At 35.8% G+C, this 17,160-nt stretch overlaps 1 protein-coding gene across 4 annotated transcripts in view; it reads right to left on the reverse strand.

The window, feature by feature from the left end:
* MTA3 (metastasis associated 1 family member 3) overlaps positions 1–17,160 on the reverse strand; it is a 137,042-nt gene that overhangs the window by 16,019 nt on the left and 103,863 nt on the right. For 3 of the 4 annotated variants that reach the window (XM_082757095.1, XM_082757092.1, XM_082757093.1), the window contains exons 17-18: positions 10,784–10,815; positions 3,172–3,329 (exon numbers count right to left, since the gene is read on the reverse strand). In XM_082757095.1, the coding sequence (XP_082613221.1) occupies positions 3,172–3,329; positions 10,784–10,815 (190 nt within the window). The remainder of the gene's footprint in view (positions 1–3,171; positions 3,330–10,783; positions 10,816–17,160) is intronic. The other variant, XM_082757094.1, reaches the window with a different exon arrangement.

Raw genomic sequence — 17,160 nt, forward strand, 5'->3', positions numbered from 1 at the left:
TGGGGCCATATATACATTATATATATACACACACACACTTATTGGGAAGATTCACTGAGCATGCTGATAAGCATTCAGGGCTTGGTCTTAAAATTCCAGGGTAATTCCAGGGATTACCTTGGACATTTTAGACAAATTTCTATAATTCTTTTCTGTTCTCTGAATACTTAGATCCCTACTCATCCATTACTACAAATACCTGAATATGTGAGCAATTCAATATACAATATTTAAATTTACATTAAAATATTTGGGGCTTAAATTCAGAGTGGGCAAGAATGATAATCATTTATTTAAAATATCATTTAAAATGAAACTACAGATATTTACTTTACCTTACCTCATTTAGTTTAGCAGTAATAATAATACTTTTTTTCCCTCAGATATCAACCAAATATATCATCATAATTTTTTTTAGCTAAAAGTCTGAGGAAATTTACCCTCTGGACTCCCCACATAAGGTTTTATAGAAATATGCATCTTAAACCTTAGTTCACTGCATAAGTAAAAATGTTTTAGAACAGAGAAATGAAAACTGCTATGTACTATTGCAATCCAAGTATAATATTGAAAAAAAGATACTAATTACATCCTGCAAAAAGAAAATATGCTTTTTTTTTACATGTATTTTTAATGAATACACACACTAAAACAGACCGGACCCTGATGCAGCACAGTATGAAAACACGCCTTAAAGAACGAGTTGTTACTTTGACTAAAATGAGATGATTATTTCTGAGCCGAGTGTTCAGCAAATATTTAAATATCTAATAGCTGAAAACTGGCAACTGATTTTTATTTATTTATTTTTTCATTCTGTGGCAGGACCAGATAAATTATATCCTGGTTTTTCACAATCATCTCCTCCCTAGATAAAATATCTCTTCCCATTGTAATCATGTTACACTGAACTGTGTCACAGTCATGCTCATCTCTGTGAACTCCTAGTACAAAACAGGTTAACTGGCAGGGACTAATGCCTATTCCCTCTTCTCCCTTCTTCCCTCAAGGAGTGGAATATTTAATAGCTGTCTTGAGCATCTGCACACTTGAGCAGTGGGATCAGGCAGGGCTTTCCGCTTTGAGCTGTAAGGACTAGAGGCAAGTGAGAGCTGAGGAGAACAAGCTACACCACCCCTTCCGAATAATCTTGGAATACAGGTGGAGGGAATCAAGGGATCAAAGGAATGAAGTTAGAAAGGTGGAAACATTCCTGATGTAGGAAAGGAACCAATTGAGATGAGATGGGAAAGGAAAAAGGGAGGGGCGGGAAAGGGGGGGAGAGAGAATCTATGAGAGAGAAGGAACAGAAATGTAGTTTCAAAGGATAAAAAGCTGCTGTCTCACATTAGTTGCACTTTTGAAGATTAATGTGAATGAGGAACTATTACTCTGTGTGTTTCTATCACAGAAGGAAGATACATGTCTATGTACTTCTGCTGAACATACAGCATTAGCTTTTGTCAGACTGGGAAAAGCTGTAAAGGGGCAGCTCCTCCTTAACTACAATTACCTCCAATTACTAACCAATGCAAGTCCTTGAGCACTCCCTCCTTCACTTCTTCAGCATCAGCCAAAGTGATGCTTTTTTTTTTTTTTTTGAAGGAGTGTCCTGTGGTCCCCATACAAGTGTATTTCAGATGTTACTCTTCACATTTTTTTTAGTGATTTGAAGAGCAGCAGACACAGAGTCCTGAGGACTAAGCCCCTGCTTACCCACCGCCATTGGTGTCAAGGTGAAGACAACGCAAGTTCTGCGCTGATCTCCCACATCAACCCTGGCCAGGGAATGCTGTCTGCAACCATGGAGCTGGAGAGGGGGATTTGTGAGGTTGGGATCAAACAGGGCTATCTCCCAGATGAGTATTTGCAAAGGCAGAATTCACCTCTCCATACTTAAATCACCTAGAATTTAAACATCTAAACCAGTCATCTGGGCTACCTCTGAGGTCAGTGGGGAAAGACGGAGACTGTCAGCATAGGGCTCATCTCATCTTTTGACAGGAAACTCTCTAGGGAAAAATGGAAAAAAAGTGCTAAAACTTCTAAACCAGTGACTTAGGCTACCAGTCTCAATGTTGGTGACATAATCACCAGGAATTAGTCAGGTACTAAACTCTTTGCATAGCCTGTATCAAACAACTCTCAAAATAGTCAATTTTATAACTGAGTGAGTTATCAGAAGCCTAAAGGCTTATCCTCCTACCATCATCTCTGAATTGTTTAATTCCTCATGCAAAAGAAAAACAAGGTACCATATTTAATTTATCTTGAAATAGCCACCAAATTGTCATGTACAAATATTTCAACTACTCTAGCAGTGTCTACCATAAACTAGAATAAGTATGCACATTTTCCTCTGTTAGCTCTGTATTTACATATATTCTTTCCCTACTCTTATTTTATTATTTACATTTTTATTCAACTGCCAGCCTTTCTAGGTCTGTGAAATAACCTCAGAAGCAATGAGTAGTCTGATGTTATTTGCCCTAACTTACTTTAAAGCTAGGCTAGATTTTTAAGCGTTTTTAAATAACCAGCCCAGACAACAGAATTTACAAAAATAAGACTAACGTCTTGTCCCAGTCTGAATTAAATCAGGGAACAAGGAAGAAAAGAGCAGAGGAGCCTCCAGTAGCAACTCTTCTGTGACATCAAACTCTTGTGGGAAAACAAAAAATTAATTAAATTTTACCAATTAATCTGGAAATGATAGACTGAAAAATATCTTAATTGTTTTTAAAGGAAATCAATTTCTATCCCAGAAAAACGCTGCCTGCTATATATTTCTCTATTGTGTGCTATGTATTTTTCAAGTTCTGAATATTTCAAAGTGTAGCCTCCATTGTGGATACACATGCATTTTGCTGAATGATCAGAGATATATTAAATTTCATTGTTTTCAAACTACAACTAGTAATAATTTAAAAGTTCTAATCTTTGCCACACAAAAGTAACCCTGACTGGATAAATCTTGTTAATGAAATACTGATAATGTTAGTATGCAAGGAATGAAAAATGGGTTGTATGTTTTGATGTAACATGGCTCTTCACTGTAACACAACCTCAAATAATAATGACATAAACTGTTATTCAAATAGTGGATCAATAACATGTATGCAGTGAAGACTCATTCCCTGCTTTTCCCTGCTTCAATTTAATTTCTCTTACCTGGTCTCTTCTGTAGCTATGAAGAAACCATCATCTGAAGCATCAAGCCAATTTTGCCTCTGTCTCTTGATCACTGGAATGGTGCTTGTCTTAATGGCACTTGCACTGGCTTGCAAGGCCTTACCGTTAGTAATATGAGTAATATGGGGAGCAGCATGCTGAAATTACAAAAAAAAAAATAAGAAAAAAAAGATATTTGCCTGAGAACAAGCACAATTCTGTTAACTGATTCTGCTCTAAAGGGTAGGCTATACACACTGTCGTTCTCAAAAAACATCTGCTCTTCCTCAACAAGTACCTGCTGGACAGATTACACCTTCTGATCATTTGTGCACTTTGACGTGTTTTAGCCACAGATCTGAAAGCTCTTTAAAAACTAAATTAACTATGGCTGAAACCATTTAATAAAAAGAGAAACTGAACCATGAATCAGTGCCGTAACTTAAGCAGTCCTGCAACAGTCCAACCAATGAGACTTGGTTTCTAATCCAAGTATAGCATTAATCTAATTTAAAAGTAAAAATAAATCCACACTTTCCAACTTATAGATCCTTACTCTATCTGGCTTTCTTTTTAAATAAAAATCACTATACAGGGCAAGTGGCCCAGCCTAGCTGCTAAGCTAACAGAGGTTTACATCATCTTGGTGGTGGCCATGGTGTTTAAGTTCACTCTCCAGTCATTATATATATTAGAGCTGACTGCAATACTTCTACCTTCATTTTAATACAGGTAACATTAAACATAAAATGCTGCACTAATTTTCTACCACACCTTTAGCTGGAATATCTGGGCAGCAAGATTTAGGCACAACAAATGCTCACACCTAATAAATAAAGCTGCCTTCTGATAAATCAAGTAGAAAATAAAAATGTTTTCTGTACCGTCTGTAAATAACATTTTGGAGGCATATCCCAAGATCCACATTAATTTCTGAAATTAGATTTTTGTTTGCCACATGATCAATTATCAACAAGATTAAGTAATTGCAACATTTGATCAAAACAGACACATTAGAAGACATTATACAAATATGAAAGTTCTGCTTCATCTCACACAGATTCAGCATCATGTTTTCCTACAACGCTGTACTATTTTTTGGTGAAATAATAAAAGCATTCCTTGTTAGTGATAGTGTTTTTGTGATATTCATAAAACATGCACAATTCTGCACACTCGTGGGAGTAGCCTTTAATTAGGAGAGCAATTCCACAATCCCTGAGTAAGGAAGGGTCTGGTAACATGCACGGAGGCTAGCAGAATAGAACATGAAACCAGTCTCTTAAATCATGTCATGTAACAGTCAGAAATTACACTTGTATTCAATGTATTCTATTCATATTATGCCACAACTTTCAACAACCACTTGCTCTCTCCAGTAGGGAATTTGTGACTTCAAGGACTAATTCCAGCATCTTTATTTTAGTGCAAATAACTGAACAACCTCCTATATGTTTTCTTTGATGCGGTGAAACAAAAAGCAAACAATGAAAAGAGCAACAAGACATCAAATTTCAGTGAGTCTCAGATAACTCTTTCTTAGAGTGAAACTATTTTCCTTTACCCTAGAGACAAAAACAGATTACACTGGATTTAGTTGCTCTTACACACAGGACTGTAAATCTTCCTTTGTAGTCCCTCTAAATATTTACCTAATTTTTTCCACTTTCTCATTCACTGTTTAGACTGCAGTTTGTTTTTCACTTTTTTTTTTTTTTTTTTTTTTTTTGTGTGTGTGTGTGTGCTGTCGTTGGTGGAGAGGAACGAGCAAGGGACATGATACTAGAAGTAATTCTGCTGTTATTTAGCATAAATTCAGGATAAAATACATAGTTTGGATGAAATTAGAAATTCATAAAGGTATTTACCTGATGATGTCTTAGTGCACAAAGTAGATACTGCTAAAAAAGCAAGCAACAATTCATGCACAGAAAACACTGTCATACACAACAGATGTACAGATTTCATAGTACATCCAAAGTAATTATTTTTACCTGACAGTGTGATATATTACCGAGGAACATTCAAGGGCTCAAAGGGCAATTTTTTTGCTGTGCTTCCCCAGTCAGAAATGCATTTGAGTTCTCAAATAAAGTGGCTAGTATATATTCCTTTCTAATTAACCACTGTATGTTTCCTTTACTTCAGGACAATCATACACAAGCAAAACATGTTCAGGAAATGTACAAGGCACAAGAAGTGCATTTCCTACGACATAAACTCCGAAAAACAGTTAAACATTATGGAAAAAGTATGTGCTTTTTCATAATACTTTTTCCCCTGGCAAAGACAGACTCGATCCAAAATTCTGTTTTGTCTACATTTCTTAGAACCTAATTCTTATTCCAGACAAGATATAACACGACAGAAAACGGTGCAAGGGTTACATCATCTTGTCTCTCTTGCATCATAATGATTACTTTTTTTCCCTTTTATTTCCCTTTTCCATGAGTCCTTTCATGCTATTTGGAGAAATTCTATCTCACTTAAAGACAATGGAAAAATACGATCATTGTTCTCCAGTGCTAGGGACCACATTATCTTTAATTTCTAGTCAATCAAAACAATTGAATTTCTTGAACAATTAAAAGTAGAAAATCAGTTCCTTAATTCCTCTAAAAATATATATTTACCACTCTGTATAAAAACAAGCATCCAATATAACTGTCATACTGATAGCAACACCCACAGCAAACAGACCTTTCATACCAAGTACTTATTAAATGCTTTATTACTATTACTATTATTATTTATTTTTCCCCTCCATCACATAGTTATGCTAGAAAGGTTATGAAAGCTTCAGGAATACCGCTGGTACTACCACAGAAGCTCTATTCCAACAAAAACCATCCATGCAGAATGCTACAATAACACTGTAACACTGCTGTGTGCAATTAGCAGCTGGCATTTTGATTTTGACTATTTACTTTACTAATAAGTTGTGCCATCATTTTGCAACAAAACCACTGGTATACTGAGACTCCATATACCACTGGCAGATCACAAAGCAGCAGAAGGTTCACATGGGGTTTGCCAACTGCATATTGGACTAACCTTCCTCCCCTCTGAGTGACTCCTTCCTCACAAGTTTTTCCTCATCTCAGTCTGGCTGCATTCATTGCAGTCTCTTGTATCCCTAGAAGAAAGTTGCTCTATGCCCAAAAAACATCACTAGGCTAAGGGAGGTTTGCACAAAACTGATTAAAAGTAAACTCAAGAAATGGATACTTAGAGTCTGCCCATGTACCTCAACAAGTAACTCTTTGAAACACGTTTCTGAACTCATGTGAGCTGCCTTGAAAACCATCTCCACACCAAAATTTGGTTTTGGGACCCCCAGAGAGAAGCCTCCTGATGATATGTTACTTCAGTGTGTCAATAAATGAATATATTGAAGGCTTGATGAGAAAACAAAGCCATCACCAGTAAGCCCCACTGTCACAGCAGGGAATTAAAAATCCCTGTCACAATTGTAAGGCAACGTGTTGCATTCAGAAAAAAAGTCAGCACAGAATAATCTCTTGGAACAGGTTCACCTGCCAAACAAGAGGTATCTGTGCTGTAAACTCAAGAGACTTCTGAGACCAATGGCCATCTTTTAAAGGTCTTCAACAAGCCTTTTATGAGGACTGTATGGGAGGATCATTTGTTAAAATGCCCTCACAGTGCCACCTGTCCCGTTACAACATTTCTGCAGCGGCACCATTCTCTCATAATTCACTCACAGACTGGTGCACAGCTCCCTTTTTGTCAGCTGCTTGCAGGTGCTATTAATCAATGCTCACCTGGCAGGGACGTGAGTTTCCCATTTGTATACACAAATGTTCATTTCTTACTGAGCAACTGAGACACCTCCAACACTCAATGAATGCAATATTTCCCTTCATAAAAAGGAAATCACGCATTCCAGAGTTGCTATGAGCTGTGTAGAGTCACTATCCATGTGACATGTTGCAGTGGCAGCTACAAGTCCAACAAAGTTTGGATACCATTCCAAAGTCGACTACAAGGATACTCCACACACCATACATTAAAGCGGTGATTTAAGTCAGCATCTTATTATGAAGGGTAAATCCCCTATCATTTCTAGATCCCAAAGGAATTTCAAGCACAAGGAGAATGAGATGCATGTTGGAAGTCAGAGAGGAATCCTGTACAAATTCAGAAATGGGACCCAGATTCCAAACGTAGTTGAGATTCCTGTCTGTAAGTCTCTCAGCTTGTACTGGGATATAAATGGCCAAGCATTTATTCACTGAGAGCCACTGGTGTTCTCCCCATTGCCTGAAGATCCTGAAAAGAGATTCAGCTTTGAAATAAACATGTAACACCAGCAGGCATTACAGGTGTAATGTAAAAATTAATGGGGAATATTTATGCTGTGACTGAAAGAATGTTTAACTGGATTATCATAAATTCCTAAATTGCCTTGAATTTCACATATCTTATCCTTTTCCCATACTTACAAAAAGGAATTTTTTCCATTGCCTAAATTAGCATTTTTAACTTTTTTTTTAATCATATTTAAGCAAAAAATCAAATCAAATTAAACACAGCAAAATAAAATTTCTAGACAGAAAAGAAAATGACTGGAAGAAATCAGGTGCTCTTAATATGTTCAGTATTAATCCATACTAATTAGTTCAATTTATTTACATTGACCTAATTATACCAGGTATAGCATAAACCAAATCTAGAATTACACTGAGTTTAAATTAGGTATTGATTTTGTTTTGCCACTCCTGGCATGTTCTAATTTGTAGAGGCATTAACATTCCCTCTCTCAAAGGAATCAAGGTTTTGTGCTAGTCTAGCTTACTTCTTCATGGAGATTTGAGATGAATGTGAAAATTACAAAACACGTTTATATGGGATCACCACACAACGTTGGTACTAGCATGCAGGCACACATACATTTTTGGTATAGAATTTCATTTAACAAAACATGAAGGCTACTAAAAAAAAAAAAAAAGCAAACTATAGTTCATATAGATCATATACAAGAAACTAAGTCATGGAAATATTACTTTTGGACCTCCTGAGTGCTATTTAACCTTTGACAAAACACCTAGACTAGATGTAATACTGAAAATCCTAGCCAATTACTTCTGTGGTGCAAGGAGAGGGGGGGGAAAAAAAAAAAAAAAAGTTTACTTTCCAAAGCAGCCAGGCTAAAATACTATGTTCATAACCCCTCCATTTCACAGAAGTTACACAAAAGCTATATAACCTCTGAATAAACCGTGTCTTAAAAGCAGCATTTTGAAGTAAATATTTATTTATATAAACCACTAAAATTAGTAATGCAAGACTAACAGCCATCTATCCACAGAAAAACAGGAAATCTGGTTTATATTTAAAATGCAGAAAACAGACTCACCCTTCACATGCACGCAGACCCCTGAACTATTTTCTAGTACTTTATTTTTACAAACAGGAGTTTGAAGCAAAAAATAGGGATCCATGATTGTATTTGAATGCAAAAACAATTCTTGAGCTTTAAAAAAATAGAGCTAATGTTCTCAGAAAAAAATGTACAGTCTTTTCCTCAGCAAAGCATGCTCTATTCCTCATTAGCTTTGATTTAAACACAAATCTGAATCTCCAGAGACAAGGTCAGTTTTAATGTTGTACTTATGCTATCTCACCACCTGCAATGCAATGTACAAGGAGATGAAATGTTTTTTCCCAGCTAAGACAAAAGCTTTTTTACATCAAAGCATCCTAGGCAACATACAGATTTCCTGCCACTCTTCTCTCATTCCAATTGATTATCATGCTTTAACTTTGTATCTGTTATAATATTAACCATAATCAGTCAGAACAAGTGGACTTTATTTGAAAATAATTATTTATTGCAGTAGTCATTCAAAAATGGACCTCAACAGCATAGCTTCACTGTGTCTACATTGAATAGATAATCTCATACTGCTTCTAATTCACTCAATAATATTTTTTCAAGCTTTGGTGATATAATCTCCCTACTCAGTGGTAAGAAATTTTCCATTATACGTTCAGTTAGTTTAATAGCAGAGAAGAGTCAGCATTGTTACAACCTTTTCACACTAAACAGCATACCTATTTTTTAATTGCATTCTATTTATTTAAGTGCAATAGACAATTACATCACATTTCTTTTACTGCACCGATTAGTCCAAGTGGTCTGAACTGTCAGCAGAGGGATTTGGGGAGGCTAACAACACAAGGACTTCCAGAACTCAAGCTGTTTGAAAACCTCTCTCTTATCACTTTGAAGTTTGACTGTTCTTTGCATAAGGACACACTTATATAGGGAAAGAACATTTCTTTGGTTAAATTTGTACAGCTGTTCTTATGCATTGAAAAGAGACTGTCAAAATGTGTATTATCTTCTGAGTAAAAATAATAGGAAATGAATTAAAGAGAAATGAAGAATGAAGTTTCCAACAGACTCAGCATTAACCTCTAGCTCTCTTCCTGATATCAGTGTAAAATTGGAAAAATACTGAAATATTTTTCAATCCCTTCCAAAATTTTATGGCAGAGAAATTCGTTTGATTAAGCATCTTATTTGGATATAGGTCCATGTAAGCCAAATTCATGATAAACAACGAATATATGACATCCAGTAGAAAACAGAAACATCACTTTTTTCACACGCGTCTTAACCATTTTGAAAATTTGTGGTCTGTAGTCCTTACTGATTTATTATCCATTTGCTATGAGCTAAATCAGCTAAATTTGCCCTTTCCTCTGTGCTGAATCACAAAGAGGAAGTATTTCTGTGTGGGAATTTACATGTCCCACAAATGCTGTACAAGCATAAGAGGTAATAAATTTGAAGGGACACTGAAAACTGTAGGAATGAAAACAAAGAGGCTCTAGTCACATCATGTTTTGTTGTTGTTGTTTTAAAATGTCAAAGTTTGTCTCAAAAATTGGTCTCTTCCCAAAAGTGGATAGACCTCCCCCCAGATTCCTGCAAGACAGGCATATTCCCAGTCAGAGATTTTATTTATGTGAATTTTTGTTCAATCCTTATCTAACTTTTATCAGAAGCTTGAAACAGAAAAAAGATTGATAAAAATTTCTCACCCTACAAAATCCCAAGACAGATACTAAATCCATGACACTTTTATGCATAAAAATATATTTTATTTTAATTTGTCACACTGTTTAAGTATTTTCCCTGTTTCTGGAACCCAAACTATCAAACTCAATGTAAAGTCAGAAATGAGCCTCACAGTGGCACTGCAACGTGATGCAAGAATTAACATAAATTTTGAACTTTAAATGCTCTCTGACATGTGAAACACATAGCATGCAAGAGATTTAATGAACATTAGTTTGACATGATAATAACCACTTAAACACACAACAATAGAACTGTAATTGGATGTTTATGTATCTAAATGTACAGCTCTGCTACTTCATAAGCTACTCGACCAGACATTTTTTTCCCAAAACTTCCAGTGAAATATGGCAGTTCACAGACCCATTTTGTCTCTACATGGATACTGGACTTTATAAGAAAACATGCCAACAGCTTATGATACGACTTAATTCGCTTTGTTTTCAAATGACAAATTGTATCTATAGATTGATCTATACCTGAAATTTCCTTTACACTTACCATTATTGTTCTTGTTGTATGGCTGGATGATTCTGGAAAACAAAAGAACCACAGTGCATTAGAGTATTGTCTTTATCCATATATTAAAAACAAACAAACAAACAAACAAAAAAACACCTGTTTTCTTAGGCTCGCCCTGAAGGCTAAGATAGTACTGTTCATGTACAAGAAAAATACCAGAAACACAGATTGGAAAGATGTCTCATGAAGCAAACATGAGAATCACTGATCCTGAAAATATATGGAAGGTTATAGTATACTGTTAAATGCACTCATTCCCTTTGTTTAATTATCCTCTTCTGCAAGCAAACATGAAAATGGAACTAATTGATGTTTCACATTTCAAGATTTTTTTTTTCATTTTGCTTTTAACATTGGATGGATGTTAAATTGGATGTTAATTGGATAACATTTAACATGGATGATAAGATCTGCAGAAAAAAATACAGAAAAAAATACAGAGCATCAACATAATTTCGTAACTATTCACATTTGAAACAGCTCTATGAAACTATGCAGAACTTTTTCTAAGAATTTTCATGGATTGTTGTTTTAATCAACAAACTAGATTGAGAATTATAACATTCAGAAATCTTAATTACTCTCTCCTACATGAGAGATTACAAGTTAGTCAGTTGAATACACAGTTATATTTATTTGCTGAGAAATCATGACCAGGCCAATAGCTAATGCAGACTTCATCCCCCCCTATTTAACTTAAAGTACATTTGCTTTTGTTGTTTGTTTTTTTCCCCCAAGGGCAGAAGACATCCTCTCTGGCATTATAACACTATGGCAGTCATACTACAGCTCTGTTCTTTATTGAAGCAGGATAACTTTAGTAACTAAACATCCTTCTAACCTGATAACTAAAAAAAATAAAAAAAATGCTGATGATCTGTAAGATGCAAAATAATGTTACTATCAGTCTCATTGACCTGCTCAAAAATTTGGGTACAATTTCATCATTGTCTATAGTACATAGAGTTCACACAACACTAGCTGCAGTTCTGGGTAAAATGTCCTCAATTCTGCAAGAACTGAATAAGCAGAGTCTCAATTCTGCAAGTGGGGAAGTATAACCATCTGAGCAACTCTTGAAAAAAAAAAAAAGGACTCATTTCTGTTACAAGCCCAACTTCCCAGAAAAAGAACAACAAAAAAACACACACGACTATCACCAAGAGCACAACTAGATTTCCTGAGGACTTGAACATCATATTAAACAAAAAGAATGTGGTTTCTTCAGTCTTGAAATACAAAGATATATTGCAGAGCACTTCCACTCATCCACAAAAAGACCAAAATGTACAAACAAAACTCCCATTTTTATATTCAGACGTATCAGTAGTAAGATATGTCCACTCTTACTCAGAGTTACTATGCTTTTCACATAGATTTATATGCAAAATCTATGATTATCATGGTTGTATTACTAATGTCCCAAGATAATACCTCTTTTGAGGAAGATGAGGACTGTAACACATAACAGCAGAATGTACCCAGAGGTTGTTAAACATCATATTTTTGAAGAATATTACAGATTCTGTTAATATAATGCCAATAGCTATTAACTCCAGGATATTAGCATTTTGATAACCTATTAATAAAACCAAGCAAAGAAGTGAAGAAAGATCTGTTATATTTGCAGAGTAATCTCTCTGTTTTATCATACAATACAAACATTCTCATTTTTTTCCAGATATATTTCTTAGGTTTAATTGCTGTAGATACTAAAATATAATCAAAATTACCAAACATCTTTCAGAAAGAATTGAGTATACATATAAATGAAAAGCTAGGGAAATAACTATTTAGGTAGTAGATGGTCAAAAATTTCTAGATCTAGCAAAGACTCAAGTATTGTTGTTGCACAATTTAAACTCTTGCATACACTTAAATCTGAATAGTAAGATTTTGGAACCAAGGAGACACCAATTTCTTCCACAAAATAAATCACACCCTGATCTGGCAGAAATTTTTGGCTGTTGCTTGGGAGAAGAAACTGACCCTCACCCTGCTACAATGTCCTTTCAGGTAGTCATAGAGAGCAATAAGGTCTCCCCTGAGCCTCCTTTTCTTCAGGCTAAACAACCCCAGTTCCCTCACCTGGTCTTCATAAGACTTGTTGTTCTCTAGGCCCCTCACAAGCTTCATTGCCATTCTTCAGGCATGCTCTAGCACCTCGATGCCCTTCTCGTAGTGAGGGGCCAAAAACTAAACACAGCACTCAAGGTGCAGCCTCACCTGAGCTGAATACAGGGGGACAATCACCTCCCTGGTCCTGCTGGCCACACAATTTCTGATACAGGCCAGGATGCTGTTGGCCTTCTTGCCTGCCTGAGCATGCTTCTGGCTCACGTTCACCTGGCTATCGACCAATACCTTCAGGTCCCTTTCCACCAGGCAGCTTTCAAGGCACTCTGCTCCAAGACTGTAGCATTGCTTGGGTTGTTGTGCCCCAACTGCAGGACCTGGCACTTGGCCTTGTTGAACCTCCTGCAGTTGGCCTCGGCCCATCCAGAGCCCTCTGGCCTTCCGCAGCGCCCTCCTGCCCTCAAGGAGTCCAACACTCACACCTAACTTGGTGTTGTCTGCAAACTTACTGAGGGTGCATTTGATCCCCTCGTTGATAAAGATACTGAAGAGAACTGGGCCCAGCAATGAGCCCTGGGGGACACCACTTGTGACTGGCCTCCAACTGGATTTAACTCCATTCACCACAACTCAGAGAAACAATATGCAGACAAGAAAAAGCAAGAAAGTACAGAAACATAAAAACATATCTCAAAGCATCTTCCCCCTACACAGGAAACTTCCAGTTATACTGCCTAATCATTTTTTGAATGTGCTTTCCATATTACATTATGCAATAAAATAGAAGTACTACTCTGCAATCACAGCTTACGAAAAATAATCAACCCACTTGACAGTAATCATACACAGAATCACTCTAAGTATGAACTCCAGATCTCAAATCCAGAACATGTAATTCATGAGGTAATATGCTGCTAACCCTGTTATCCAGCTGACAGGATTGTCTTTCTGAAACTTTAATTCTTTAAAATAATACCAGTGAAAAGCAGGCATTCCAGGAATTAGGCTCTGGTTAACTGCACTGTTTTATATGCTAACTTGATTATAGTGTTGTTCTTATTGTTTACTGTTTTAAGAGCTGATTTATTCTGCCAGTTATAAAAGCCAATATTACTGTAATTTCATGCCTACATATTACCTGTATGTAAAAACAAAACAAAACAACAAACAAACAAACAAACAAACAAAAAAACAGAGCCCTGATTCAGCAGCAGAAATAGAGGGCAGTTCACCATGAAATTCCCTTTTCCTCTTTGTGCAATCCCTCTTGCTTGCTCTTTCTATTGAACTGCCATTTTCAGGAATTCCTTAGTACAACAAAATGGAAGCGATGTACAGCATGCTCAAAGTGGGGTATCAAAGTATGAATGCAATTCTAAATTTAAGGTTTTCAGAACCAAATGTACACAAAGAAGCCTTACAAATCCAAAGATACATTTTTGAAATAAAGGAAATAAAAAAAAAAAAAAAACAAAAAACCTATTTGATTTATGGTATACTTAACACCTTTGGAAATAACTCATATTTCAGAAGATACAATAAGCCTGAGAACTATGATTAAATAGAAATTGTGTTTTCACTTAGGCAAAAGAAAAGCACTCAACCATCTATATTTAAAACAAACAAACAAAACCATAACACAGTGATATGCTCTGTTAACGCTCAGGATGAGTTCTTTCTCAGATGGAATTCAGGGAAACATGGGTTTGCATAAATGGTTTTGCCCCTTCCAAGTCATTCCGTGACCAATTTCATCACAAAGAGTTCATGCTGCTTACATTTACCTACTGAAAGAATACTCTACAGACTTAGCAGCCTTTGGACACACAGCAGAAGCCTGTTCTTTTATTTATAATAAAAAGCTCTCCACTACTTTGGAGATAATTGTAATGTGAATTCAATATAGGCAAATGATGACTGTACATTTATCATTCCAAGATAACACGATTTTCTCATTTTAATAAATTCTGGAAAGGTATTTCTCTTCTATTTCTCTGACAAAAATGACACATTCAATGAGTTTCCTCCTTGTTGATTATTTTTCACCTGAAGTCACAGTGTCATTTGTATCACTGAGGTTGGATGCATGAAGACAGAAGTGGAGAGGGGGAAATCATCAACTCATTATAAATGAACTGAAGGGAAAATACTGTTTTATCATTCTAAAATTTAAATAACAAAGCAACAAAAAGGCTTTTGACACACAAACATTGGATGGTGTATCTTAGTTCTACAAATGATTGACAATTTCATCAGTGACACCCTGGAGTAATTACAGACTCTGTAATTTTCCAGGTACATAATCTGGACACTGGAAGTTGTCATTAGTTCATCATCTCCAATATCACAATTTGTACATCTGCAAAAAGAATACACTAATTCAGAAATGCAAGTGCTAGAGCATTTTCTTTTTCTACTAAACATTTAAAATGATTCCTTCCAACTGGATACTGAAAATAGACAGAAATTGGCTAGTGTTGTCCAAGTTGCAACAATCAAAAGGTAAAAAGGGTTTTAGGTCAATTTCTTGAGGATCAGAGATGGCATTAATGACTGTATAGAACTATGCACAACAAGTCTCTTACCATAAAGCATTTCACATTGTCACATATATAAAAGCTCTCAGTTGTATAAGTCAGGAAATAACCATGAGTTATAAACACCCTTTTCAAAGTCCTCTGCTTTCATAGTAACATAACAGCATCATCAATATCTCCAGAGAGATCTGCTTTCCATGCTGACATTTCCATCAGGATCAGTGCACATATTTCAGTAAAAGATCTGTAGCCAAACATTTCAAAACTTTTGCTAGTTATACCAAAGATCAAAACTAGAATGCATGTGTCCAAAGAAAATTTCAGAGAAAAAGCTGGCAGTAGAACAATAAATAGCATTTGTTTCTCACTTTTGAGAAAAATGAGATACAATATTAATTATACTTTGTGTTTCAGCATAGAAGAAATGGCAAAAGTAGATTCACATAGCAGATTATCACATCTCTTTTCTTCTCTTTCAGTTGGAAAGTTACTGGTATGTAAAATGAGGCTTATAAAAATTTACGTAGGCATATAGTTTATTAATATGAAACATATATGAGAGATATTTTATGGTTTTATTTATAAAATTAAGTGCCAGATATTTTTTGGTATGCATTCCATGCTGCTAGCCTGACATCTCAGTGGAATATCTCCATCTTTGCCAAAAAATAATGTTGTGATAACAAAGATCAGGCATTTTAGAGAAAAGACATCTTCCTCTTCTGAGAAATTCAATCCAACAGTGAAAACTGCTTTCTTCTAACAATTTTGCACAGGGTTATGTGAAATGAATTACAATGAAATGTGTTTCGTTTTTTTCTGTTTCAAGAAAATTTGGGGCAGGAAAGACTCCAGTCTCTCCGATTGTCAGTTAAGGTGCATATATTTTCTTGTGACTGACAAAGGAGAGAAATTCCCAGTGGAAAAACAGGGGTGAAATATAAGCCCTTCTTCCTTGCTCATCTCCTCAATAGCCAATACTAATTAGTCATAAGCAGAGGAAGAGAGAGATTGACCAAAATAGCACCTAGGGGAGAAGGTACACTTTTTGAGGTCTTTCTCGCTTTGCCAATTGCTCATGTAACTTTCTCATCTTGCTGTGCTGGAGTTGTGCAGGTTGCTACAAAAATATACCCCCAAATTGCCATTTAATTCTTAGATACAGCTGATGACTTCAATAATCAATTCCCTAAGAAACTGAAGTATGACTGTTAAAAGAATCCTCTCGAAGGCATTAAGTCATCTCAGCCTGAAATACAGTATTAAAGGTCCGGAAAAGGGAAGAGAGAATGGGGATTGGGATTGTTGATTAAAAACTCCTCAGCTATGAACAACCAGTTCTCCTGCTTCTTCCCACAAATCAATAAAACAGTATCATCAAGCACAGAATAATCTCTGTACTTTGTTAGTGATGTTATCATCTTGGATATCCTGTAGACATTTTGGTGTTGATGCATATAAAAGTTAGGAAATGCCTGCTAGTTGACAGAGATTACACTCATGTAGAATACCTTTACCTTTCCAAATATTAAGTAGAAAATTATCATTACTCACCCTTCCAAAACAACAGCCTGACGTAAAACTTGACTACTTGTATGTAACTGTTGCTCACTGTTAAGCAGCTCGTGGGTGAAAGTAATTGCTTGGAATAATTTCAGACACTATAATTTAAAGATCTGATTCAAAATATCTACAAAGCGCTTTATAGTCACACCTAAATCTTCTCATCATCAACTCAAGTCA

Source organism: Aythya marila, assembly GCF_965140915.1.
Source record: "Aythya marila genome assembly, chromosome: 3".
NCBI lineage: Eukaryota > Metazoa > Chordata > Aves > Anseriformes > Anatidae > Aythya > Aythya marila.